The 27,774-nt window shown below is 57.2% G+C and overlaps 1 protein-coding gene across 3 annotated transcripts; it reads left to right on the forward strand.

The window, feature by feature from the left end:
- Positions 1-27,774, forward strand: FRMD6 (FERM domain containing 6). Of its 3 annotated transcripts, XM_015276767.4 has the most exons (15): positions 1-226; positions 429-501; positions 18,411-18,595; positions 18,960-19,050; positions 19,130-19,272; positions 19,725-19,801; positions 20,374-20,560; positions 21,341-21,496; positions 22,280-22,345; positions 22,617-22,685; positions 22,766-22,940; positions 24,135-24,458; positions 24,552-24,683; positions 25,515-25,606; positions 25,698-27,774. In XM_015276767.4, the coding sequence occupies exons 3-15, from the start codon at positions 18,497-18,499 to the stop codon at positions 25,980-25,982; spliced, it is 1,896 nt and encodes a 631-aa protein (XP_015132253.1). In that variant the 5' UTR covers positions 1-226; positions 429-501; positions 18,411-18,496; the 3' UTR covers positions 25,983-27,774. The 3 variants fall into 3 exon arrangements, with proteins under 3 accessions (XP_015132253.1, XP_004936574.1, XP_040557759.1); XM_004936517.5 differs by lacking the exons at positions 1-226; positions 429-501 and adding an exon at positions 12,461-12,559; XM_040701825.2 differs by lacking the exons at positions 1-226; positions 429-501 and adding an exon at positions 12,461-12,559 and having other exon boundaries at positions 19,130-19,209.

Here is a 27,774-nt window from a genome sequence, read left to right on the forward strand (position 1 = left end):
GCAGATCAGAGCTCCACTGTGAACCAACCGGCCGATCCACGCAGACCGTGGCCACGCGCAGCCCTCGCACCGCCGGCCCCTTTGCCCGCATTGCCGCAGCTTGGTGCACCCCTTTGCCGCAACACTGCTTGGCCAAAGCACGGGAGGAGCCGCGATCCACGCCTCGCTGAGACCCATGCGCTTCTTGGAAGGGCACCCCAACCTTCCCCCATCCTCCTCCGAGCAGGTAAGGACACGTGTTTGGGAGTTGGATGCCACCCCAGCAAGGGCAGGTCCCTGCGAGCAGAGCGCGGCTCCCAGGAGGAGGTGGAGAGCCCGGCGCAGTCCCACCGCCCCGCGGCAGCACGGGGTCCCACCAGCTGAACCTGCTCTGAGCCGCCATGCCTATGGGGACGCTGAGCCCTCCCTGTGCTGATTTTGTCTTCCAGCCTTGCTGAGATAGCCCTGAGCTCGCCATGAAGCTGCTGAAGGAGCCCGACTCGTAGATGTTCCCGGCTGCAGGTAGGAAAGCCCGTGCGTGCTTTTAAGTGCAGGGAAGGGAAGGGTGGTGATGAGGGTGACCTGGTCCTGGGGTGCCATCTTAGCACGGGGCCGTGGCTTCGAGCCTTTAGTGGTTGGACTTGATGGTCTGAGAGGTCTTTTCCTACCTAAATGGCTCCGCAATCCTACAGTTCTACGATTCCGTGATTTTATGGCTCTGTAACCTACAGATCTCTGTTTCTACAATTCCATAATCCTGTAGTTCCACGATTTTACAACTCCACAGCCATTAAGTTCTTGTGTTGGGAATGCTTTCCCATGGAGGACCTTGAGGCGACCACAAGGTTGTTGTGTTTTGTCTTCTGATGAGGACTAGGTCGACCAAGCGTTGGCTGTGTTTCCTGTGTCCCATTGGTGTGCCTGGGAACAGGGGGTGTGCAGGGATGAGAGTGGGGTCCTTGGGATCTGGTGGGGATGGAGCCATCTGCAGACCCCCCACCCAGCTCCGAGGGAGAGGTTGTTTGGCTGAGATCCCTCAGTTTGGATCCGATTTTGTTTGCATTGTCTCTGGTGGGGATTCCCAAAGCAGCACCAGGGTGGGTGGGTTGGAGGTAGGAGAGGGAAAAAGGGCAAAAAAGAAGTGCCCAGTGGGTCACCGATGGGAAAACGGGAGGAAAGAAAGGCCAGGGCTGGACCTGAGGAAGGTAGGGCCCACAAGCACTGTCCATCTTGTGCTCCATCAGCTCCGCTCCCATCCCCAACACCTGGACCCCCTCCATAGGACCAGGGACCCCGGTGTTCCTTCAGGAGCTTCTGCCTTGTGTCCAGCCTAAGGATGGGGTTTGGGAGCACCTTGGGGCTTGCACAGAGCCAGCGCCGTGCAAATGCCTGCCTGGTGTGCTGCTTGCACACTGCTCACCTGCTGGAGCCACACCGGTGGGGTTGAAGCCTGGTTCCATGCCAACACACATCACTTTGCTTGGCTGCCCTTTGCACACTTGTGTGCAAAGATGGTTGGAGATGAGCTCTGTATGTCCCATGGCTTGCTGACACCCTCAGAGCCCCCGAGTCTCCCCCTTTTTTCCTTTCCCTCAACACCCAGGGCAGGCTGGTGTTTTCAGCATGGATCAGCCCTGGTTTCAGACAACGGCAGTCCTGCTGCTCACCCTGCAGCCTTCGCTGTGCCACCTCCAGTGCCACCATCCATAGTCCCAAAGTGTCCCACCCTCGTGCACCCCCGGCCATCATAGCTTGTACCCACGGGATGTCCTTCTTTAAACAATTACGAGCTTCTCCAGCTCATTTCCTTCCATGCCTTCACCGAGGAAATCAGCTTAATTACTCATCTTGGTGCGTAATTAATTTTCTCAACTTCTTTTGATGGCTCCTCCAAAGCAAGGGAGGAGCTGTCGCTAAGCCCCCAGCCCCATTTGCTCCTTTTTGCTGGGAGCAGCTCAGAGGGGTGGAAATACCCCCAGAAGTGGGGGTGAGAAGGGGCTGTTCTCCAAGAGGTTATCCACCCCGCGGATGCATCCAACCCACGGATCCCATGCATTCCTTAGCAGAGCACGGGTGTGCAGCCCTAAATCCTGCTCGGCCATTTTGTAGAGAGGGTTTTGAGGTTCTCCAAACTCAAAGATCAGCTTCATTTCCATCTCTGGGTCTTCGCTTTTAATAACAGGAGGGTCTGCTGTTGTTTGGTGGAGAGACGTTAATTACTACTCTTACGAAAACGATGTAAATAGGGACTCGGGGAAGCAGCAAGGGTTATTAAGGCGAGGAGGCTGTAATTGCCGGGCTGCCCCTCCCTCCCCATCAGATCTCCGTGGAGGACCGGCTCAGCCAGTCGGGTGTCCCGGCCCTGGGTGTCACCCCGGGACCCCGCAGCCCAGCGCCCGCAGTGTGCACAGCCTGGAAGTGGGGAGAGCATTAGCGAGCAAGAGGGCTTTCCTTGGGGAGGGCCTTTAGTGAGCTGCAAATGGAGGCTCCGAGATGCCGTTGTGTTGGTTTTTGTGTGTGTGTTGTTTTTAAAATCATATCTTCTATTTATTTAATAATAGATGGATGGACAAGGGGGAGGATGGCTTTAAACTGAGACAGGGGAGGTTTGGGTTGGAGATGAGGAGGAAGTTTTTCCCCCAGAGGGTGGTGACGCACTGAACAGGTTGCCCAAGGAGGCTGTGGATGCCCCATCCCTGCAGGCATTCAAGGCCAGGCTGGATGTGGCTCTGGGCAGCCTGGGCTGCTGGTTGGCGACCCTGCACATAGCAGGGGGTTGGAACTGGATGGGCACTGTGGGCCTTTTCAGCCCAGGCCGTTCTGTGATTCTATGACTGATCTGTGCTGGCGTGGAGCGTGGGCTGTGTAAGAGGCAAAAGATTTCAGCAACGCGTTGGCTGAAAATATTAAAATATTAAAAAGAAAAAAAAAAAGGGAAACGAGAGGGGGAGAACAAATGTGAGAAGTGGAAAACAAATCACTGCCGAAACCTCTGGGAATAGGGGAAAAAAAAACAACCCAAAACAACCCAAAAATGTAACGGCAAACTTTCTGCATACGGTGTGGCCATGGCACGCGTCACTCCTGGTGGTGTCCATTGGGCTCATGGCCTTCTGTTGCCCCTTGGGCTGCCCCAGGGTCAAGGCGGTATGGGACTGCCCATGGGATTTGGCACTGTGGGGCTGTGGGGGGCACCGGCACTGCTCCATCCCTGTGGTGAAGTGATCACATGCTGTCATTGGGCAGGAAAGAGGTGAAGGTGGGGGAAGCGCTGTCTCCATGCCGGTGTGCAGCGATGTGCTGAGCTTGCTGCACCCGACCCCACGTGGAGAGGTTTTGGGGTGAGATGTGCGCTCGGCACATCGCTGGGTCTTGCTGTAGGGTCAATATGGGGTAGCGGAGCGGTGCACCAAGCATTGGGTGTTTGCTGTGTATGGTCTGGGGAATGCAGCTCCCCAAAGCGCCCATGGAAACGGGCTGTCGTCTCCTGGGGGATAAGACAAGCAGCATTCAATTTGGGTGCCAAAAACCTCCTTTTGGTCAACCTCGTGGTGGAATGCAAGGCTCCGGATGTGCTCGCTGGCTCTGCTGTTTGTGTTTGGGATCGTGGTGCTGATGGCAGTCTCCTCCTCCTCCACCACAGAGGCTCTGGCACTGCCGAGGGGGAATTTCCCACTGCCTGCAATCAGCCAACGTTGGGGTGGAAATATGTGCCCCCCTCCCTGCTTGGAGCCCACAGCTGTGGGCGTGGGGGGCCCTCAGCTCATCGGCTGCAAACCATCCTGTACTACTTTGGGGCAGGTTGGGGATCGCCCCCCTCCCTTTGCTTGTGGGCAGCAGAGTGATGCTGAGCGCCTTCCCCCACATGTCCCACATCTGGTCATCCCAAGGAAGCAAACTGCCATTTTTTGTCTTGTTTTGCTTCTGGGTTTGAGGAGCCCTGTGCTGCAGGGAGGATGAGGTGCTGCTCTTCGGTCATTCCCATGAGTGGTGAGCAGAGAGAGACACAGAGCAAGGAGGGCTGCAGGGGATGGGGGAGGGATGCTCGGTGGCGTTGCAAACAGCGTGTCCTCAGGGCTGGCTTTGCTCCATTGCCACGCTCTGCTTTTGGGAGGTTTCATCCCCAGGGAAGTGGCTTAGCTGCGTGGTCACCCACGTGCTCCCTAAAACCTGGGGTTCAGCTAAAAGCCTGCTGGCTAAATGGGATAGGTGGAAAAACTGTGTTTTTTTTTTCTCCAGCTGCTGCATGACAGGATCCCATGGGGAATGGGGATGGTGACTGGAATGGGGATGGGGATGAAGAGGGAAGGGAAGATGCTGCTTTGTAGTATTAATCATAGAATCCTAGAATGGCCTGGGTTGCAAAGGAGCACAGTGCTCATCCAGTTCCAACCCCCTGCTGTGTGCAGGGTCACCAACCAGCAGCCCAGGCTGCCCAGAGCCACATCCAGCCTGGCCTTGAATGCCTGCAGGGATGGGGCATCCACTGCTGATTTGGCCCAGCTAATATGCAGGTTGTCAGTGCCTCATTATTCCCACCTGGATGGGAAGGATTCTTCCAGCACCCAGGGTTTGTAGCTGAGGCATAAGAAGGCAGACAGGAGCCAACAGGTAATTGTTATCCCTGTTGATATCAACGGCGTCATTTCACTTGGAAAATACATGCATTTTCCTGCTGTTCTGCCCCGCTCTTCATTCTTTCCCATCGTGCTACAAGAGGGAAGGAGGAACGCCCATGTAGTTGGCTGCAGGAGCTGGGCAGAGCTTTGCCATGTCCCTGTGTGGGGGACAGCTTTGTTTTGGGGTGGGGGCTCTGCAAGTGAAAAGCAGAGCTGGGAAATGCCTCTGTGCTGCCCCGTGGTGTCGTGGTCCTGTGCAGACCAAACCAAGCAGCAACCACAGCCGAGCGCTGTTTGCCTAATGGTGTGTCTCCATCTGATAGATACGTGGGGCTGTCTCTATCTCATCTCTGGTGGAAAAAAAAAAAATCTAAATTTCTTTGGCTTTGCTGTTTAAAGTTTAATTTCCTTCAATGCAAACCATGTATCAAAGGAGCATTTCTGTGAGGAGCTCATGCATAGCCCAGGAAGCTGAGTGCTCTCTGATGTGCTCCTCCTGATGAGCAAAAACGTTTGGGCAGAGGCAGGGGAAAAAGCACCTCTGCTTGTTCCCCACCACCAGCACCCAGTTTGTCCCCACCCTCCTTCAGATGGGAACGTGCACGGAGTGTGACAGGGAGCAGAACCACACTGCTGGCTGCCCGGGCTGTTCTTCGTGCCCTTCCCAGCTCCTCCATGCACCGCAGTCAGCGGTGTCTGCAGTTAATGGGTTGGCTCAGCCCTCTCCCGGTGCTCCATCAGCTGCTGTGCAGGCGTCCCTTGGGCTCTGAGCTGTGCTGGGTGCTGCTGGAAGCAGTGCTTTTGCATCCTCAAGCACCCATTTTTCCAGCCTATAGCAAAAGGGAATAACATTGCAACTCTCGGAGCGTTGCTGCAAATGCGAAGGCATTAAAAAAAGAACAGAGCTGCAGAACATTTGTAACCTGTTTGCATAATGCAAAGATATTAATTGCCAATTAGTCGTCAAGCAGGACTAAAACCACGCAGCTCGGGTAGTGCAGATGCAGGCAGCACTCTGCAACTGGAAAAACACCAGGCACCGTGTAATTAAGTGTCTCCTGCATGCTCACCCCACCTGGCTGGCCTGGGAATTGCTGCAGGAGGCTTCCCACGCTGCGGGGATGGGCACTGCTGGGATGGTACCACCAGGCTGGGTACCACTGTGCTGGGCAGTGTTGGGGTGGGTACTGTCAGGATGGATGCTGAGATAGATAGCAGCAGGATGGCTGCCTTTAGGCTGGGTATCACCACGATGGGTACTGCCAGGATGGATACCTCCAGGGTGGGTACCTATGGGATGGTGCCTTTGGGGTGGATGCCACCAGAATGGATACCAGGATGGGTACCACCAGGATGGGTGTCATTAGACTGATACCATTGGGATAGGTACCACTGAGATGGATATTAGTATGGGTTACACTGCGTTGGGTGCCACCAGGATGGGTACCATTAGACTGTACCATTGGGATGGGTACCAGCAGGATGGACACTGGGATGGGTACCATTAGGCTGGTTCCACTGGGATAGGTACCTCCAGGATGAGTACTGGGATGGGTACTGCCAGGATGGATACTGAGATGGGTACCATAAGGTTGGTACCATTGGGATGGATGCTATAAGGGTGGGTACTGGGATGGGTACCACCAGGATGGATACTGGGGTTGGTACCATCAGGTTGGTACCATTGGGATGGGTGCTATAAGGATGGGTACTGGGATGGGTACCACCAGGATGGATACTGAGGTTGATACCATTGGGATGGGTGCTATAAGGATGGGTACTGGGATGGGTACCACCAGGATGGATACTGGGGTTGGTACCATTGGGATGGGTGCTATAAGGATGGGTACTGGGATGGGTACCACCAGGATGGCTGCCGATCTCACTGTGCCTCAGTCTTTCCCATGGAGATGAGATGCCCCCGGGTGACTCCATCTCTCAGCAGCGAGTGACCTATTTTGGATCCTAAGGAGCAGCACAAACACAGGCTCTGGCAGGAGAGCTTTGAGCAATCCCTGCTGCAGGGCTGCGAGGGTAATTGCGGTGTCTGACGGACATGGGCAGGAGGAGGTGCGGTATCGGCTTAGGCTGGGCGTGAAGCCCCATGCAAATTTTTAATTGCATTTTTAATGCAGCAGCTTAGGATCCAACACGATCACAAACACAAACAGGGGCAGGTGACCGAAGCCTCCGATCCTGCTCTGCAGGTAGGAGTGTCTGCTGAGCTCCGTGATGGAGAAATGCAAAAGGCCTTTTCCTCCTTGGTGTCTGACCTGATTATACCTGAAAAATAGGGGCTTCTACTTGAAACAGAAATGCATTTTGAGCATTGTTTCTCCAGCTTGATTCTGTGGGCTCCAATAGGATCCCTGCTGGGCACTTCTGCAGCGGCAGCTGATATCTCTGGAGAGCTGAGTAACTTCCAGCAAATGAGTGCCTTGCATTTGAGGTGATGGAAAACATGCAGAGGGGTTTGGGGCTGCATTTGTACAGTGTTTTGGGGTGAGGACCTGGGGCAGAGCGCATGGAAGGGCTCCTCTGTGATGGGGATCCAACTGTGTGCAACCTGGCTGAGGTTTAGAGTATGGTGATGGTCTGAGTGTGTGAGAGCAATGCCAGCTCAGCATCGGGTCACAGAGAAGCCCCGAGGAGTCCTTATGGGGCAGCGATGGCTGTGGCCACTTGGGCTGGAATGGGGAATGGAAGGAGTGAAGGACGGGGGTGCACAGCCCCCACACAGCCCTCCCAGCTGCTCTGTGGTGCTGTGGGCAGGGAACGTGGCTGGGTACTGTGATGGGGCACGAGGGACGTGACGCCAGGGGGCTGTGGGGATGCAAAGTGCTGGGAGGAGATGGGGCATTTTCTCTTCCTTTGGTTACATGTGGATGAACGCAGTGATTGGAACCAGAGGCCCTGGGGGAAGGAGTTCCCTGTGGGTCTGGAAGCAAAGAAACCCTGTCCTGAAGAGGTGGGGTCAGTGCTGGGTGTGCTCCGATCCCCATGGGATGCCCACAGCACTGCAATGCCTGCCGCAGGGTGGTCCGGGCGCATCCAGAGCTGCACATCCCAGAGCTTCCCTTTGGCATCCGCTGAAACTATTTCCTCTGTCTGAAGGAATCCAGATGGAAACCATCTGCTCGTTCCTGTGTCCCTCAGCCCCACATCTCCTCCTGCATCCCCTAGACGTGCATCTGTGGTCCTGCACCTCCTTGTCCTGCGTTATAGATGTGTGCGCACACACATGTGCCAAGGGAGGGACCCAAGTACTCTTATCTAAGATGAATGGTCAGAGCTGGGGGTAAGGACGCAGGGCTGCAGGGATGCTGCTAATTAGCTGCGTGGCGTTAAGCAGCCCGTGGGAGCCTGCTGGATAAATATTAGCCAGGACTCACTGCTCAGTCCAAGAGCTCTGTTGAGTTTGGCTGGGTGTGGGACCGCCGTGCCAATGACCCCACTGGGGATCAGCTCCAAATGGGTCCCTATTCCCGCTGCCATGAGTCCTGCCCGCAGAGGGGTAGGTCCTCCTGCACTGCTCTGAACCTATGGGTGCTGAGAGCCGTGGGTCCAAACGCGTGGGTGCGAATGGGGTGCGACAGCTGCAGCGCAGAGAGCAGCTTGGAGCACGTCCAGCAGCGCAGGCGCAGGGATGCTCTCTGACCCCACTTCTGACTTTTCCACCCCGTTCCCTCGGTTTGCCCTCCAGATGTGAGCAAGTGAGGGAGAGCTCTGTCATACGAGCGCGTAATTAAAACCCGCTGGGCAGGGGCTGTGATTGGAGGTCTCGTAGGCTGTGTGCTGTGGATTCTCTGCTGTCTCATAGTCCTGAATCCCTGACCGTGCCCATAGCGCGGCCCCAGTGTGGTTCTCCACTCCCAGCCCTGCATTTTGGAACCCCCCCCAGGGAGTTCTGTCCCCGCTCCGGATGGGACCATCTCTGCAGCTGTGAGCAGGCGCGCAGCCGGGCTAAAAATACTCCTGCTCTGTGCTCCTTCCTGCCCGCGCCGCTGCCTTTCCTGCATTACCGCACGTTTCCACCACTCCCAGCAGCTCCAGCAGGCTGGGAAAAAGAAAAGCCAAAGCAACAGACGAGTCCAGAGCTCCAAAAAACCCCCCAGATCCCAGCTTGGCCCCGGCCTGAAGGCTTTACCAACGCTTGGTGCACTCAGGGTGGATTTTCCTTTTCCAACCCCGCACACAACAGCTTTATTCCACTGCTCATCTGTGCTGACTTCCCAAGAGAAGCGATATCAGGTTGAGCAGAATGGGAGGTGTGGGGGTCTTCCCCCTCCCCCGCCGACCTTTGAGAGCCCCACTGAGCACAGTGGAACCGTGGGTGGCTCTGTGTGTTGCTGGCATTCCTGCCCCAGTGCTGTGGCTCTGTGCCAGCAGCAGCCATCCCATCCCTGCACCTGGCAGGGCCACGGGGACAGCCCCTGTGCTCCACTCCTCGCATGGCTAAGAGAGATTGCCTTGAGGTCTGCATTGCCAACCCCATACCAGCCCTGTGTCTCCAGGATGTGCCCAGTGTCACCCCATGGAGCCTGGGGCTGGGGGTCATCCAGGGCTGGTTCCCTCCTGGTGTGGACCGGCTCTTTCTGGGATGCACTGGGATGCATTGAGATGCACTGGGATGCACCTGGATATACCGGGATGGGTTGCACTGGGATGCACTATCAAAGAGCTGAGGCAACAGCAGGCTCTCCGTGGTTGCACTCAGATGCACCGGGATGCACTGGGATGCGCTGGGATGGATGGTGCTGGGGATCACTTAAGATCTATCAGAGAACTGAGGCAGTACCGGGCTCTTTCTGGGATGCACTGGGCTGAATGCTGCTGGGGTCACTCACCACCTACCAAAGAACTGAGACAGGGTGAGTCTCCTTGGGAATCCCCCATGAAATGCAAAGCCGCGGTGAAGCCCGGCCCCACACCGGAGTTCGTGGCAATGCACAGCTGTTGTGGTTCTGCACAGGGACAAGCAGGGCTTCATTATTTATTTTCTTCCCTTTATGGGCTGAGAAAGCATCCCGGAGCCGAGCACAGCCCCCCACCTCCGACTGCGTGCAGCCTGCGGGGGGATTCCTGAGCCCTGCTCTCAGTTGGAGCCGTGGCGGTGCCACATGTCCCCGCGTGGAGGTGACAGTCCTGTCCCTGTGTGCACCCCGGGGCCGTGTGTGTGCCTCAGGACAAGGCTTATATAAAAGTAAATACGCACCCGAGGGGTTTGGAAGCCCCTGTGTGGCTGCGTTTCTTCATCGTTTGTGAAAACGAGTGGCACAAATGGAAGAGCTCATGGCCAGCTCATGGCAGGGCTCAGGGAGCAAACCTCCTGGGGCCACACTGAGGGCATTTAGAGCCTTCCTGGCGCTCTCCCTTAGAGGGACATGGCAAGGATGACCCACGTGGGACTGTGGGGTGAGAAATGCAGCACCCGGCGTCGTGCTGAGCGGCGCCGTGGGGCAGTGCAGTGCAGTGCAATGGGGGACGAGCTCAGCACGGAGCGGAGGGCTGAGGGTGGGATGGATTGACTCGTTACTCTGTTGCTTTGTTCGTCATTTTGGTCCCATCAGCAAAATCACAGGGAAAATATGCGTGAGATAAGAGAGCTCTCACGCCTGCGCTGCGATCCCGGCCACGGCAGGGCTGGTATTGAAACGCTGCTGCAAAGAGACTCGAGTGGAGATAGCGCGGGGTCGTGGCGAGCAGCTGCTGCCTCCCATCCCCGTCGTGGGAATACATCCCCTGTGAAAAACGCTGTCTGCTCTATGAGGGTCACATCTTCACTCATCACCACAGATCCCTTTTCCCCCCAGGACACACCTCGCAATGCAAGCAGCCCGGATTTAAAAAAACAGCAAGAAAAGAAGAAAAAACAGAAAGAAAAAGCCCCCACTCGTGACATTTTCCATCTGCGTTTTCCCCTTCTTGGGATTTTTGGCAACCTTAAGCACACAGTGTGAAGGAGAATTGTCGCCTGCGTCCTTGGGGCTTTCCTTCCATCAGGAAGGCCGGCCGGCCGCTGGCCCGCGTCCATCTTTCCGAGCTGTCCCTGCAGAAGGGAGGTGCTCGTGGCCCTGGCCTGAAATCGTCTGCCTTTGTCATGGGATCCGCAGCGCAGCGTCCACATTTGTGCTTATGCATCGCTTTGCTGGTGTGCGAAACTTCTTTCTGCTGCTTTCTTTGGCTGTGTCAGAGCCTCTGCAGCGGGGCACCTTGTTCCCAAGGGGTGACAGTGGGGAAGGGGCTGCCTTTGGCAGGATGGGACCTGTGTGTGTCACTGTGTGTGTCACTGAGCCACCCTCTGTCTTGAAGTGAGGAGCCCAGAACTGCCCCCAGTGCTCCAGATGTGGCCTCACCAGCACAGAGCAGAGCAGGAGGAGCACCTCTCCCACCCTGCCAGCTGTGCTCCATCCATCCCAGGGCACCATGGCCTTCTTGGCCGCCAGGGCACACTGCTTCCTCAGGGCCAACCGTTGGTCAACTGTTGGCCAACTTTTGGTCAACCGTTGGCCAACCATTGGTCAACCACTTGTAAGCTGCTGGTCAACCACTGGCCAACCAGGACCCCCATGTCCTTCTCCTCAGAGCTCCTCTCCAGCAGCTCAGCCCCAACCTGGACTGGTGCATGAGGATATTCCTCTCCAAGTGTAGGACCCTACACTCGCCCTCGTTGAACCCAAGGATTTCGAGCCCTCACCAAAAGCCAGGCTGGATTTTTCCATGCTCCCAGCACGGTGCACTCGCATCATGTAATTAGCCAGTGTGATCCATTGGGCTGGAAGCAGATTTCAGGAAGGAGCGTCGGGGTGTTTGCAACAGAGCTGCTCTTTATTTAGGTCCGGGAACGAGCGGCTGTTCTCTCCCACAGCCATGCAGAGATTGCGGGGGCAGAGGCGGCCTCGCAGGTCAGCCCGAAGGATGCCTATAGATGCTTAAAAGTGAGGAATAAATAACTCCTCCCAAAACAACCTCGCCATATGGCACCTCGGAGGAAGGAGTGCGGTGGAGATGCTTTGCTGCTAATTTATGGGGCTGTTGCTGCTATTCTGGTCCCGGGTCACCTATGGAGAGCAGCACACGGGTGCACGTTGTGTCCTTTGTGTGCATAGGGCGTCCATGGTGCAGCTGCTGGGGCATCAGTGGGAGCTGCCACAGGATCGGGCTCTGGTCCTGATGGTTCCTGAGCACTCACTGGGGGTGTTGGTGGCACGGTTGGTGTCCTAGAGCTCTCTGTCCAAGGAGGTGCCCAAGACCAGCTTGGATGGGTTACTGTGCAACCTGATCTGATGGGTGGCGACCAGCCGGCAGAAGGGGTTGGAACGAGATGATCTTTAAGGTCCCCTCCGATATAATCCATTCCATGATTCTATGAGTCCCAGGCACCGTACGCTCGGAAGCACAGTGGTTCTCTTGGACTGCATGGAAATCCCGCTCAAAGGCTGTGTGTGGCTCTTTGGGACCTCCCTCGGTGGCACAGTGGCAGCACAGAGGGTCTGAGCGTTTGAGACAGGTGCTGGAGAGACGCAGGGCTGCGTGACGGGGACACAGCCTGGGCACGGGGCATCCCTTCCCAAGAGGATGGCTCGGGACGGACTGCGAAAAACAGCGCTGGCAGCTGGGGCTGCGTGCTGCCCCCTCCGGCGATGCTCAGCTTCACCCCCAGGACCCCGGGGCCGCATTCCCTCCCGCACAGCACCCCACGGCCCAGGGGCAGTCCGCCCCCCCGGGGCTGCCCGCTGCCCCCCTCCTATCCCGGCGCAGCGCCGAGGCGGGCTGGAGGCGGTGCCGGTGCCGCTCGGGGCGGTGCGGCCCGGAAAGGGGCGGGGGCGGCGGGTTGGGCTGGGCACGGCTCGGCTCGGCTCGGCTCGGCACGGCTCGGCTCGGCACGGCTCGGCTCGGCTCGGCACGGCTCGGTTCGGCACGGCTCGGCTCGGCACGGAGCGCGGTCCCCGAAGCCGCAGGTAGGTGCGCACCCGGCGCCCCGCAGCGCGCTCCCAGCCCGGCTCGACTCGGCGCGGCTCGGTTCGGTTCGGCACGGCTCGGCACGGCTCAGCCGCCGCGCCGCCGGCCCTCTGGGGCTGTCTCGGGTGGGCCTGGGCCGGCGGTGGGCGGCGGGGAGCGGCGCGGCGGCTTGTTGCATTCGGAAGCGGAGTTGGTGCCGGAGAACTGCGAGTGGCTTCATTTTCCAGGAATGCGAGTCATTTCCTCTGGCCAGTCGCAGGGAGTTGAAATTTAACAGCAGCGGGGCTGCTCCGCCAAACCCCTGCCCCGGCCCCAGCTTCGCTTCCCGGACCCCTCGCCCGTAGGATCCCTGCCCGTGGGTCCCCTGCCTGCGGATCGTGCTCGTTCACGGGCCGTGCTTGTCTGTGTGTCCTCTCACCGGTGGGTCCCTTCGCTGTCGGTCTTGTTGTTGGTGTGTTGCAATCATTAGTACGTTGCGTCCACCCAGCATCCCTACATCCATGCATTCACTCACAGATCCCATTGCCTTTGGTTTGCATTCGCCCGTGGGTCCCATCACCCGTGTGTTGCATTCACCCGTGGGTCCCATCACTCGTGGATCCTCTTGTCCACGAGTTCGTAGTTTGTTCATTGTTCATAGTTTGCATTCACCCGTGGGTCCCGTTGCCCATGGGTGACTTTCACCCGTAGATCCCACTGCCCATGGGGTTGCACTTGCCCGTGGGACCTCTTACCCATGGATCCCATCACCGGTGGGTCCCCTCACTCTTAAGTTCTGTTGGCAGGGAGTCCTCTTGTGCGTGGGTTGCATTTGGTCATAGGTCTCATGATGTGTGGTTTGTGTTCACCCATGGGTTCCATCACCAGTGAGTGGCGTTCACCTGTGGGTTCCGTTGCCCGTGGGTTGCACTTGCCCATGGGATATCTAATCCTTGGGTCCTCTCACCTGTGAGTCCTTGCATACTTGAGTTCTCTTGTTCATAGTTTGCGTTCATCCATGGGTCCCGTCACCAGTGGGCTATGTTCACCTGTAGGTCCCATCCCCCACGAGTTACACCCACCCTTAGGTCCCATTACGTGTGGGTTACATCCACCCATAGGTCCCATCACCCATGGCTTATGTTCACCCATTGGTCCCATCACCCCTGGTTATATCCACCCATACGTCCCATCACCCACTGCTTATAGGTCCAGGTTCAGCTATAGGTCCCATTGCCCGTGGGTTGCATCCACCCATAAGTCCCATCACCCATAGTTTGTGTTCTCCCACGTGGCCTGTATAGGTTGCACTTGCCCAGGAGACCTCTCCCCCATGGGTCCCATCATCAGCCACTCTCCTCACCCATGGGTCCTCTTGCTGGTGGGTTACACTTCCCCACGGGATGTCACCCATGGGATCTGTTGCCCGTGGATCCTGTTGTGTGTTAGTAGCCATGGGTCCTGCTGTCTGTGGCTCCTCCTGCTTCTGGGTGCCACTCACCCATGGACGCCCTCACCCATGGGTGCCATCACCGCAGGAGCAGCACTGGGGAAGTCCCATAGGAGGCACCGGGGTGATGGTGGCCGTGGGTTGGCTGTGGGGACGCGGTGGTGGCAGTGGGAGGGACACGGCCAGATGTGTCTGCTGTCATCTTGCAGTTCAGAATCGGCTTTTCCATCAGCTTTTCCCCACTCGTGGCTGAGCATTCCCCATCCGCGGGGCCGTTTTACCCTTAAAGCCAAACTCTGCCCTTCCAGGACGTGTTGGCTGCGCGTGGAGCTCTCCTGCTCGGTGCTGTGGCGGTGTTTTTCCACCAGGCTCTCTCATTCTTCGGTTGAGCGCGGATTGATTCGGTCTCTGTTGCTCGAGAGCGATGTTTTGTGTAAAGCCCCCCGTCCCGAAGGCGCTGCGGGGTTCGGTTATAGGCACTGCCTTTTTGCTGTCGTTTGCAAAGGGGTCCTTTCATTGGAGCTCGGGTTTATGCAGCCTCTCCGAACCCCGAATCTGTAAGCAATTATTCCAGGGCATGAAAAAAGTCGGCGCTCTGTTAAGGATTAATTCAGACCAGATGTAAAAATAAATGCGAATTTCAAATTAAGATGATGTCAGCTCCCTCCTGCTAAAAAAAAATAGACCCAAAAAAAAAAAAAAAAATAGCAGCGCCGTGGACTCCAGATGGAATACACAAATTATGGCTGTGGTTAAAATATCTGCCTGGCTCGTTAATTCAGTTTGATGCTTTATTTTCTGACATTTCTCAGGCGCTGCTGTGGAAGGGCGAGCGGCCGTGGTGGTGCTTTTGGGGCCGCACGGAGCACTTTGGGGCACCTGGGGGGGTTCCAATGGGGGACTGCAGCTCTGTTTGCCCCAACCTGGAGCTGGACACAGAGACGCTGTGAGCTGCGGAGGGAGCGGATGGGGCTCTCGGTGTTCAAGGCATCACTGTGTGCGTTTTGGCATAAAATGGAGCTCGTTTCGGTGTAAAATGGAGCTTGTTTTGGCACATCCTGCCCGGGACATGGGCGGTTTTGCAACCACCAACCCGCTCCCGTGGGTGAGGATTGGGGCTCGGGGCAGGGCAGCGCTTCCCCGCGTGTGGTTATGAACCCTCATCTCCTTCCCCTGGGAGATCAGCCCCGTCTTGGGGCTACACCACGCACAACCGGGGCCGTTGAGCTGAGCCCCAGCTGCTTTGTGGCAGCTCAGCTCCTGCCCGGAGCACGGCCATGGGATGGGGCTCCCAAAAGGGGTTTCTGTACAGAAATCCTCTGAGCCTTCCCAAAAGCGCATCCGGGGAGTTTGCTCGGGGTTGAGGCATGGCGCGGGCATGAGGCTGCTGTGGGGCTTGGGTTTTGTTTTCATGGGGACTTCCATAGTTTGGGAATGGCTCTTTATTACCTTGCTCCCTATGGCTGCTTTGTGGTCGGAGAGCAGAACCCACAGCAAGTCCAAGGCCAAAACCCAACGGACCTACGGGTGCTGCTGTCAGCGTGGGTTCGCTCCCCATGGAAGTGGAGGCAGCGCTGCTTCCCTCTGGGCATCCTCTGGAGCTGCTGTCCTGCAGCGTGAGCACAGGGAGATCCTCCTTTGGTGACACTGGAGGCGTTGGTGGCACTGGGAGATCCTGCCTTGGTGATGCTGGCAGACCCTCCTTTGGTGGCAAGGAGTGATTCCTGCCTCGGTGACGCAGGGAACCTTGGTGGCACTAGGAGATCTTGGTGGCACCGAGCAATCCCGCATTGGTGGCACTGGGAAATCTTGTCTTGGTGGCACTGGGAACACCTGCCCTGGTGCTGAGAGGGCTGGGGAATGTTTCACAAAGGCCCCGGAAGGCGTGGGGGGTTGAATGGGGCGGCGAGGCGTGGGGTGCCGGGGCACACAAAGCCCCTCTGTTCCCCGCTCGCCTCGCATAACCCACAGCTCCGAGCACTCCTCCTCCTGGCTCTGCTGCGGGGATAATTGCTTCCAGCCGGGTGCCAGCAGCCCTGCAGCTCCTCCTTGGTGGAGACCCGAGTGGCTGTCATGCATTTTTGGTTTCGGATAGGGATGGTGGTGGTTTGTGTGAGGCTTTGGGACGGCGCTCGGTATCTCCAAGAAACCCAAGAAGTGAGGCTGGCTTTGTCCTGCAGGACGGAGCACTGCGCGCACCCAGGGGGTCAATTTGGAACCCCGGATGTCTCCAGATGTCCCCAAGCCGGTGGCCGTGGGGACCCTGCAGTCCTTTGGGGGCAGCGCTGGCCCCGAGCCCAGCACCCGAGCGGCGTTGTGGTGGATGAAGTAATGCCATATTTATAACCCGGCCCTTTTTTCCCACTGAAGGGCTCTTTCATCTCCCTCTGTTCATTATGAGGAAACTGTTGAGTTCGTGGAGAATCGGAGACGATTTTAATTACGGGGCGACCGCAAAAGCGTGCATTAATGTGGCTGTCGGGTTTGGAGACGCTGCGCTGAGCGCCGGCCCTACAACTTGTAGGAACAGCTTGCGCATACCTGCGCCCTGTGATGTGGGGCAAAACCGACTCTGAACTCTTCCAAACAAGAAATTCCTGCCCCGTGAATTCATCTTCCCATCCAGCCCTGCACTTTGTTCTGCTTTTCCTCTCCGGTTGCCCTCCCGTAATCCCTTCGTTCGCCGCTATTGTGGCTCAGCAGCGCTGAAACAAAAGCTGGGGATGAGCAGAGGGGGGGAGAGGGCTGGTGGGACAGGACTTACTGAAAGCAAGCAAATGAGCAGGGCGCAATGATATAATATGGTGGGGCTGGGGGGACCCGAGTGCTGCGTGGTGGGTGCGCTTTGGGGATGAACCACCTTCCCAAAGGGAAAGCACCAACGTGTCCGTATAGCTGTGCCAAGCCCGAGCCCTCCGTCCTGTGTGGATTTTGCAGCTGCTTTGCTTGGCTGCTCCAAATTGCTCGTGGGGAAAGTTTGCTGGGGATCTCTCCACAAATAATGGAATCTGAGGGGCTGAGCCCGGCTGCAATCCTCTCGTGCCGCTCCCAGCCCACAGCCGTGCATGTTCAGTGCTCATGTCAGTGCTTGTTTGGGCACACAGGGAGAAAAATACCTGTTTGCCAGGAATTCTCCTATCGACCACAGAGAGATGGAGTTTGCCCCCGTTCAGGGTTAGCCAACAACTGCACGTCGGGGGTTCCTTTCCTTTTTTAAGCCTTTCCGCCCAGTGCCAGCGGGCACTTATGGGGAGCTGCGTTGGGGTGGTGCTGCGGGGGCTGCGGGGCACCTTTGGGTGGCAGTGGGTGCAGAGGGTGCTGGCGCTGAGCACACCCAGCCCCGAGGTGTGCTGCCCTCCCCACCACCGCCCGCTGCAGCTGCATCACACCCAGCCCTGCAGCGGGCGCCGGAGCTGCCAGGTGCCCGGCCAGGGTGGGGACACCAAATACCTCCAGCCCCATTTCGTTCCCTGCTGGGATTTTTAATGAAGCTTGAAACAAGCCTGGCCGCTGTGCTGCTCGATCCCAGTCGGGATTGATCATGTCTGGGCACGGTCATGGTGTGCAGATGCAAGGCATGAGTGCAGCGCGCAGCCACAATGCATGGATGCAAGGCATCCTGCAGTGCATGCCCACAGTGCATAGACACAAGGCAAAACCGTGCTGTATGGTCACAGTGCATGGATGCAGTGCACATATACAGTGCAGGCACAGCCGTGATCCAGGGCTGCACAATGCCTCAGTGGTGCAAACCCTCTGGATTTCCCAACTCCTGCCAACCCCCAGCAGCTACCTAACATCAACTCGCCTTGGGGCACTTCTTTCTCTGCTGTAGAAATAGAAGAGTGAAATGGTTTTGGAAACCAAACATATTTCCACGTAGACCAAAGCATAATATTTGGTGAAGAGAGAGGCACCATCGCGTCCTTGGAAAAAAAAGAGGGGTTTGCTTTGCTTGTAAAGATCCGTGCTCATTATTTCACACGTGTGTTTGTGCCCCTGTGGGTAGTGATGGCATGAAGAGCGCTTCAGGAACATTTGCCCTGGGATCCTGGCTGTGAGGGGGCAGTGCCCTGTGGCTCCTCACCACAGTGCTTGCTGGCTTTCTGTGGGACAGGGATGCTCCGGAAGGGGTGCGGGTCCTGCGGCCGGAGATGGCAGGGAAGAGCCTGCTGTGTTCCCAGCATAAAGCCTTTTTTTGGTTATTATTCTGCCATGCCAGGAATGGCATTTCTGAGGTTTTTCTGAAGTAGAGCCGAGAGAATAAAACCGCTGCTTCGGGCTTTGGGGGCTGAGCTGCAATCCCACGCTGCCCAAGGTCTGGGAAGGCCAGCAGTGTCACGGGCGGTGTGAGTGCCACAGGCACACGGCGGGGCCGTGGGATGGGTTCCAGTGTGGGGCTCAGCACCCCTATCCCACAGGGATGGCGCCCGTGGGGACCAAGGCCGCCCCGTCCTGCCGGTGAGGTGCCTACCGCCCCCAGCCCAGCCCGGCCGTGCTGCCCACGATGAACAAGCTGCCCTTCCACAACAACCGAGTCATGCAGGACCGCCGCAGCGTGTGCATCTTCCTCCCCAACGACGACTCCCTCAACATCATCATCAACGTAAGCTTGGGGGCCCCGGGGTGCTCTCTTCCAAGCTCTCTTTTGGCTTCTGCTTTTAATTTCGAGCCCATCGCCCTCTCCTTGCTGGAGAAACCCACACGGCACATCCCTTTGCATCAGCACTCTCCACCTTCTTGAACCATGGGCACCAAGCGTGAAATTCCCTCACTTGGCTTCTTTCTTTAATTTGGTGCTACCCAATATTCCATTTTCTGCCCACTTTGACTTGCTAATGGGGACACACGTTTGGTCCCCATGGGAAACCAAGGCCCGGATCCCAGCTGGTGGCAACACGTGGGGACATGGCAGGGGTGGGCGCCGCTGTCCATGGTTTGTGCCCAGGACACGCGTGTGCTTTCCACAGGTGAAGATCCTATGCCACGAGCTCCTCGTGCAGGTGTGTGACCTCCTGAGGCTGAAGGACTGCCACCTCTTTGGGCTCAGCGTCATCCAGAGTAAGTGTGGGGCTCACCCCATGGCCCCGGTGACAATGGGGACGCGTCACGATGCTCATCCTGCCCAACTCCCCCCCAGACAATGAGCACGTCTACATGGACCTGGCCCAGAAACTCTACAAGTACTGCCCCAAGGAGTGGAAGAAGGAGGCCAGCAAGGTCAGCGGTGAGGTGTTGCATGGAGAGATGACGGCACTAAGGCCACCTCTGTCCCCGGCGCAGGTCACTGTCCCTGCGCAGCCGCGGGCTGGGGGTGGGCATGGTGCTGAGAGCCGGTTTGGGTGGTGTAGGGGGTGAGGGCAGTGCTCGGTGGCTGTCACCCCAGTGCCACCACGCCACGTGGGGATGTGTCCTCCACCTGAATCCTATTCCTCCCTTGTTTCCCAGTGGGTGAAGGGATGGGATGGAATGGGACGGAGGAAGGATGGGGAAGGTGGCTGCCGGCCCAACGGGGTTTTCAAACCCGGCCTTCACATTTATAAATCCAAATCCCCTTTGTTTTTTGAGATAAGGCAGATGTGGGGGGAAAATGAGAGGCGGTGTTGGGGAGGGGAATTGCTGAGACCAGCCCTTGTGCTGAGGGCAGCGCTGAAGCCCGGTGCATTGCGGGGGCTGGAGGTCACAGCTTGACACCGGGATATCCTCAGAGGCCCTGAATGTGTTCTGTGTTCCAGGGGATCGACCAGTTTGGCCCCCCCATGATCATCCACTTCCGAGTGCAGTACTACGTGGAGAACGGTCGGCTGATCAGGTGTGAGGCCAGGGCACAGCGTCCCAAATGCTGCCAGAAAACCAGATTTTTGTAAAAGAAATGGCAAATGGCACATCTTTCAGAAGCGTTCAGGCACCCGGAGCTCCCCCCTTTCTGTTAGTTCAGTTGTACTGTCCCTGTCCCTATCCATCTGCGTGCCAAGGGACCCCTCCCCATGAACACAGGACCCAGCAGGGACCCTTCTCCCATCCCATAGCAAAGGCACTGTGGCACCGAGGGATGTGGTCACTGGGCACGGTGGGGGTGGGTTGGGATTGGGCTTGGGGATCTTGGAGGTCTTTTCCAACCTCAACGGTTCCATGATTCAATGATTTTGGGGGTCGGGGACATCAGATTTAGGAGTTTATCACTCACGTGCCCAAGGCCAGGAGGGAGCTGTCAGAGAACCATTGTCAGGGTCTGCCTCCCTCTGGGACGTGTTGGGGACACGGTGGCCATGTGGAGATGCTTTTGTAGGGTTGTAGGGTTTTGTAGGGGTTTTGTAGGTCCCAGCTGCAAACTGCATGGCTGCTGGGGTCCCTCCAGCATCCCCAAATTTCTCATCCCTGCAGCGACCGCACGGCACGGTACTACTACTACTGGCACCTGCGCAAGCAAGTGCTGCACTCACAGTGTGTGCTGCGAGAGGAAGCCTATTTCCTGCTCACTGCCTTCGCCCTGCAAGCTGACCTAGGAGACTTCAAGCGCAACAAGCACTATGGGAAGTACTTCGAGCCTGAAGCCTATTTTCCTGCCTGGGTAAGTGCTGTGTGACACGAGGCTGTGGGGCTTCAGGCGTCTCCTACTGCTCTCTGCACTGTTGTGCTTGCAGCAGAAGGGGTGATGCTGCTGTGTCCGCACCTCTTGGTTATTAATAACCAGTGACAACTGTAGGGCTGCAAATAGCTGCAGGCGTGGGTTGGGGTTGGGCAGTAGCATCAGGGTGGCCACACCAGTGATGGGGATTTCCCTGTGTTTGCTAGGGGGGTGGTCACTGTGGGGCTGCCCTGCGTGCCACCTGGCGCTGCGGTGTCACCCAGCCCTTGGTCCCGAGGTGTCCCTTGCAGTCTGTGCAGTCCCGCTGTCCCTGTGCACAGCCCATCCCCCAGAAAAGCCCAGCTGTTGCTAACCGGTGCATGCATGAGTTATGGAGGTGCAGTGATGATTGCACTTGCGATGCTCCAACACCAAAAAGCTGAACCTTCCCCAGGGTGTCCCACAGCCCAGGCTGCCGGGATGGGAAAATGAATAAAAGCTGTGGGTGCTGCTGCCTGCTTTGATTTATGATGAATATTCCTTGGGTTTGCCCCATATCTACCTGCTTTTTTTGCTGTTTTTCGTACTCACGATGGCCTCAGGGCTCTGTCCCTGCCCTGTGGGAAGCCCGGTGTGTAGGAATGGCTGGTTCTGTGCTGCTGATGGGGTTTTTGCCACCAGAAGTTGAGCACTGCAGGGACAGAGCCCTGCAACTCTCTGCAGCAGAAGGCGTTGCTCCAATTTTCCATTGCCCTGGATGAGCTTCCCATCTCCTTCAACCAGGTGGTGGCGAAGCGGGGCCGGGACTACATCCTGAAGCACATCCCCAACATGCACAAGGATCAGTTTGCCCTGACGGCCTCTGAAGCCCACCTCAAGTACATCAAGGAGGCCGTGCGGCTGGACGACGTGGCTGTGCACTACTACCGGCTGTACAAGGTGGGAGTGGGGCTGCTGCCCAACCCCAACCCTGCTGTGGGCTGGTTGCCCCCCACCAGGCTGCCAAGGGCCCCATCCAGCCTTCTGTTCATCCCCAAGCCCAACCCTACCCCGCCATGCCCACTGACTGTATCTCTCAGTGCCACATCCATGGCTCTGGATTACCTCCAGTGACAGTGACCCCACCACTCCATGGGCAGTTGTGCCACTGCAGCACTGCTCTTTCAAAGTAGAAATGATTCCTAATATCCAACCTGAACCTCCTCTGGCACAACTTAAAGCCATCACCTCTTGAAGGTCCCTCAAAGTTTCCTCTTTAGATATGGGCATTTTGGGGAGGTGAGGTGGGACCAACTGAGAATGCAACCTGCAGTGTGTGTGCATTGTTAATTGTACAAGCCCAGCATGCAACATCTGCTACAGCAGGAGGTGGGGTAACCAGAGGGGACAGCTGGGTTGTGGGGGCAGATTTATCCACTTTATCATAGAATCATAGAATGGCCCGGGCGGGAAGGGACCTCAAGGATCACGAAGCTCCAAACCCCCTGCCACAGGCAGGGCCACCAACCTCCACATGTAATCCCAGCCCAGGCTGCCCAGGGCCCCATCCAACCTGGCCTTGAACACCTCCAGGGATGGACGGGGCATCCACAGCCTCTCTGGGCAGCTGGTCCAGCACCTCACCACTCTCACAGTAAAGAACTTCCCCTGACATCCAACCTCAGTCTTCCCTCCTTTGCACTTTATGGTGCAAATTTAAAAGCATTTCGTATTTCCCCCCAGGACAAGAGGGAGGTGGATGCATCACTGACACTGGGGCTGACAACGCGGGGCATTCAGATCTTCCAGGTATGCAGCGCCTGCTCCCATCTCCATCCCTGCAGGATGCCCCCACTGCCACCCTCATCCACTTTATCACTGAACCCTAGAATGGCCTGGGTTGCAAAGGAGCACAGTGCTCATCCAATTCCAACCCCCTGCTATGTGCAGGGTGGCCAACCAGCAGCCCAGGCTGCCCAGAGCCACATCCAGCCTGGCCTTGAATGCCTTCAGGGATGGGGCATTCACAGCCTCCTTGGGCAACCCGTTCAGTGCGTCACCACCCTCTATCTGCTTACAGAACCTGGACGAGGAGAAGCAGCTGCTCTATGACTTCCCCTGGACCAACGTGGGCAAACTGGTGTTTGTGGTGAGTGCGGAGCCGCGCACAGCGAGGCTGGTTTATGTCGTGGTGCTCCGGAGGGCTGAGCTTCCCCATCTCCTGCACAGGGCAAGAAGTTTGAGATCCTTCCTGACGGGCTGCCCTCGGCCAGGAAGCTCATCTACTACACGGGCTGCCCGCTGCGCTCCCGCCACCTCCTGCAGCTGCTGAGCAGCAGCCACCGGCTGTACATGAACCTGCAGCCCGTGCTGCGGCAGGTCCGCAGGCTGGAGGAGAACGAGGGTAGGTGCCCCGTGTTCCCCAAATCCTGCCTGTGTGTGGACGTGGAGCTGCCCTGCAGGTTCCCATGGTGGTCCTGTTCTGATTCTGTCCGGTCAGAAATGCTCCTCTGGCTGCGGTGGATGCCTGCAGACCCCCAGGAATGGTTGCATGCCCTGCTGTGGTCCCTGAGGGTCTCAGTGCTTCAGTGCAGTGTTCCCAGGGCCCTTGTCCCTTCCCCAAGCTCAGAAAGCTCTTCTGCAAACGTAACATTCTCCCCCTCCTTCTGTTCCATTTCTTTCTCTTCTTTCTCCTCCTCCTCCTCCTTTTTATCTTTGTCTTTATCTCCTCCTTCTCCTTGTCTTCTTCCTCCTTTTCTTCCATTTTCTCCTATTCCTCCTCCTTTCCTTCTTCCTCCTGTTCCTCCTTTTCTTCCTCTTCTTCCTCCTCTTCTTCTTTCTCTTCTTTTCTTCTTACTCCTCCTCTTCCTTTTCTTTCTCTCACTCCTTCTTCTCTTCCTCTTCCTTGTCTTCAACCTTTTTTTCCAGTTCCTCCTATTCCTCCTCCTTTTCTTCCTTCTCCTCCTCCTCTTCCTCCTCCTCCTCCTCTTCCTCCTCCTCCTCCTCCTCCTCTTCCTCCTCCTCTTCGTCTTCGTCTTCCTCTTCCTCTTCCTCTTCCTCTTCCCCTTCCCCTTCCCCTTCCCCTTCCCCTTCCTCTTCCCCTTCCCCTTCCCCTTCCTCTTCCCCTTCCCCTTCCCCTTCCCCCTCCCCTTCCCCTTCCCCTTTCTCTTCCTCTCCCTCTCCCTCTCCCTCTCCCTCTCCCTCTCCCTCTCCCTCTCCCTCTCCCTCTCCCTCTCCCTCTCCCTCTTCTTTCTCCCTGTCCTCCTCCTTCTCTTCCTCTACCTTGTCTTCTTTCTCCTCTTCCTCCAATTCCTCCTTTTTTTCTTCCTCCTTCTCTTCCTCCTCCTCTTCTTCCTCCATCTCTTCCTCTTTCTCCTCCTCCTCCTCCTGTTCCTTCTTCTTTCCTTCTTACTCCACTGGAGGAAGGACACAGTACAGAGCCCAGCAGGCCCGAAGCTCCTCACCCACCCCAGCAGTCTCCACATGCCATCCGAGCAGGGCTGTCTCCAGCATACCACCCAGCTGGGTTTGGATCATTGTCCCTGGGTACTGGGCGGTACGTGGGTGCCACGTGTGTGTTGTGTGTCCATCCTGACAGAGAAGAAGCAGTACCGCGAGTCGTACATCAGCGACACGCTGGACCTGGACATGGATCAGCTGGAGAAGCGCTCGCGGGCCAGCGGGAGCAGCGCCGGCAGCATCCGGCACAAGCGCCTGTCCCGACACTCCACCACCAGCCACAGCAGCTCCCACACCTCGGGCATCGAGGCTGACCCCAAACCCCGGGACATGGGACCCGAGGACGCCGGCGTTCACCGCAAGCTGAAGACCTGCAGCTCCATGACCAGCCACGGCAGCTCCCACACCTCCGGGGTGGAGAGCGGGGGCAAGGAGCGGCTGGAGGAGGATCTGCAGGATGACGGTGAGAGACTCCAGGGTGTGCAAGTTGGGTGCCGCTGGGCTTGGTGGGAGGGTGGTGGTGTGGAGGTGACCGTCCCCATCCCTCCTGGCGCAGAGATTGAGATGCTGGTGGATGACCCGCGGGAGCTGGAGAGAGCGGGCGAGCTGGCGCTGGAGGTGAGCCCCGACATGTGTGTGTACATCACCGAGGACATGCTGCTGTCACGCAAGTTCAACGGGCACTCAGGTAATGCCACGCTCTGTAGAACCATTGAATCACAGAGCATCCCGAGTTGGAAGGGATCCCTAAGGGTCATGGTGTCCTACTCCGGGCTCCACACCGGTAGCACCCAAAAATCAGACATTGTGTCTGAGCATTGCCCAAATGCTTCTTGCACTCCGGCAAGCTCAGTGCTTTTGGGAACCTGTTCCATGCCCAGCTCCCTCTGGTGCAGGGCCTTTTCCTGACATCCAACCTGATCCTCCCCTTCCCCTCTGCTCCTGCATTTCCTCCTCCATCCTGTGTGATGCAGTGCTGGGCACACCAAAATTAGCCTGAGTATTCCGTTGGGATGCAGGGCAAATCTGTTTGTCCCATGGCTGCAGGTGTCGATGAGGCATATTCAGCCTGATAGAACTGTAAAAATCTTGAGGAAGGTGCAGGTTTTCTACAGGGGAGGGTTCACTGTAACTTTTTTGGGTGATGCTTATGGAAGCGAAGCACAAATCTGTGTAGGAAACCCCTGCAAAAAGGCATGGGCGGCCACACAGGGTCAACAGGCAGGGAACGGTGTGAGGACACGAGGGGACAAAGGTAGCAGTGTATCAGATGGAGCCATTGGGAATAATGTTGGCTTTGGGTGTCATTATGGTGTGCCGTCCTCTCCCTCTCTTGAATAGCCAACCTGGTTGGGCACAGCTGCCCAGGAGTGGTGGGCTCACCATCCCTGCGGGTGTCCCAGAGCCGTGGGGATGTGGCACTGAGGGATGTGAGCAGTGGGCATGGGGGGTGGTTGGGGCTGGGCTCGGGGATCATGGAGGTCTTTTCCAACCTGAGTGATTCAATGATTCCACGCAGGGCTGATCGTAAAGGAGCTCAGCTCCTCCACCTCCAGCTCCTCAGAGACGGTGGTGAAGCTCCGTGGGCAGAGCACCGACTCCTTACCGCAGGTGGGTGCCACCGGTGCTCCTCACCCCCATCCCCGCTCCCGATGGCGCTCTGTGTCCCTGCACGCCCCTCACCCCCCTTTCCCTCACGCAGACGGCGTGCAGGAAACCCAAAACGTCCACGGACCGGCACAGCCTGAGCCTGGACGACATCCGGCTCTACCAGAAGGACTTCCTGCAGCTGGCAGACCTGTGCCAGGACACGGCGCAGAGCTTCACCTTCGGCTGCAGCCACGGCCTGGGCGACGACGGCCTCTACTGCAACGGCTGCCTGGCCCGGCAGTGCCTCAACATCCAGGAGGGATTCCCCGCCAAACGGACCAGCAAATACTTCTCACTGGACCTCACCCACGATGAAGTCCCTGAGTTCGTCGTCTGAGGGCGCTGGGGACGGCACCGGCTGCTGCCCAGGGGGGTCCGGGCCCCGCCGAGCCCCAGTGCGGCCTACCCCACCCCTCCCCGCCGTGGGGACGGCTGAGCTCAGAGCGGGGCCGGGGGATGGGATGGGTCCCTCGGCGTCCTTCTGCCTCTGGAAGTCGACGTGTGTGCATGAATCGTCTTATCTCACCTCGGAGAAGCACGAGGCTCTCGTCCAGCCGAAGCCAAGCCGTGGGTTCCCCAGTGGCAAAGATGGGGGTTCTCCCCAGCCCGACCCCTGTCTTTGGCATTGCCACTGCCTGCTGGGAAGAAAAGGCCAGACTGCTGTGTCCAAGCCAAGCCAAAGAGATGTAAATACCCCAAAGGCCAGTATGGGAAGCGAGAATTAAGCAATAAGCACCAGGGATGTCTGTGCATGGGGGAACGACGCTGGAGCCCGGCTCTGAGCGGTGCTGCTCGGGGGCTTCGTGGAGCTTTGCTGTACAAAAACGAAACCAAAAATACCCAAAAAAAGGCAAAGGAGAGTGGAGAACGTCATCTGTAATCGTGCCACAGTAGTGCTTCCCCATATCTAGAAGTCACATATATAAATGTATCAAAGCACGTATGTTTATATATGTCTGGATCTTACAGACCCATTTCGTTTTATCCCCAAACGCCTTTTATACAAAGGATACGCCTCTCTCCGACGAAGCATACAGACAATCAATCACTTGTATTCCAAAGCACTACGGGGAGAAAAGACGGACCTTCCTTCTTGAGGAGAACACGTATGCAACTGCCCCGGGAGCGCAGCTCTGCCCGGCGTGGCCCCGCAGAGCTCCCCACGCACCCTTCAGCCCCGATGGGTCCCCGAGCTCTGCCCAGTGGTGGCGATGTGTGCCCGGGAGGCAGCCGGGGCGTAACGCTGCCGGTACCGCAGGGTGCGATGCAATGATCACAGCACAATGCCTTTTTCATTCGTGTTTTTAACGGCCAAAGTTTTACCGTATTTTGATATACCACCTTTTCTTTTTTCTTTTTTTTTTCCTTTTTTTTTTTAACTGGAAAGTTTTCTTTTATATATATATATATATATATAAATATATATATATTGTTTTATAAATAAGCACAACCTTATTTTTCTAAGGAACGTTGGGGAGGGGAGGGGGGATCGGTGCCCAAAGAAAGCAGAGCAGAGCTGTGTTCAGCAGCGCCGGTGATGTGTGTGCCGAGAGGGGGTCCGTGGAGGTCCCTTCCAACCCAAAGCCATTCAGTGGTTCTGTGATCCAAGGGAATCTCCCGCTCTGGTTTTGGGGGTCCTCCTGAAGCACCCCAAAGCCCCATGGGCAGGGGACGGCTCTGACACCGCATCTCAGGGTGGGATGTGGGGTGGGCAGGAGGATCCCCTGCACTCATCCCCCCTCTGCGGGGGCAGAGATGCACAAACCGTTGCTCAGCGCTGCTCAGTGATGCTGGCAGATCCCCCAGCCCCAAAGCCAGGCTGTGGGATACAGAGATGCTGTTCATGCTGCACGTGCCCGGGATGGGACGGGTGTTGGTGGCCTTTGGTACCGCTGGTCCTTCAGCAATAAGGAGCTGTGTGTCTGTGCAAACTGAATCGTCCTTTCTGTGAAAGGATCTTCCTATCGGGACAGCGTGAGAGCAAGTGGCTGTGCTGCAAAATTAAAAGCCAAAAATGACAGCTGAAAGCGTAGGGAACCCCCAGAGCGACGTGGTTTTGTAACAGTGACCTTTGCTGTGTGCCTTGGGCGGTACGGCCAGAAATGACAATAAAGTGACTGCTGTTTGCA

This window comes from Gallus gallus, chromosome 5 (genome assembly GCF_016699485.2).
Source record: "Gallus gallus isolate bGalGal1 chromosome 5, bGalGal1.mat.broiler.GRCg7b, whole genome shotgun sequence".
Lineage (NCBI taxonomy): Eukaryota > Metazoa > Chordata > Aves > Galliformes > Phasianidae > Gallus > Gallus gallus.

Bases quoted from the DNA above. Each gene is read 5' to 3' on its own strand.
- FRMD6 (XM_015276767.4), top strand. From the start codon at position 18,497: ATGAACAAGCTGCCCTTCCACAACAACCGAGTCATGCAGGACCGCCGC. The intron at 19,273-19,724 runs GTCACTGTCCCT...TCTGTGTTCCAG, and splicing joins CACCTCTGTCCCCGGCGCAG to GGGATCGACCAGTTTGGCCC. The intron at 22,941-24,134 runs GTAGGTGCCCCG...CCATCCTGACAG, and splicing joins CAGGCTGGAGGAGAACGAGG to AGAAGAAGCAGTACCGCGAG.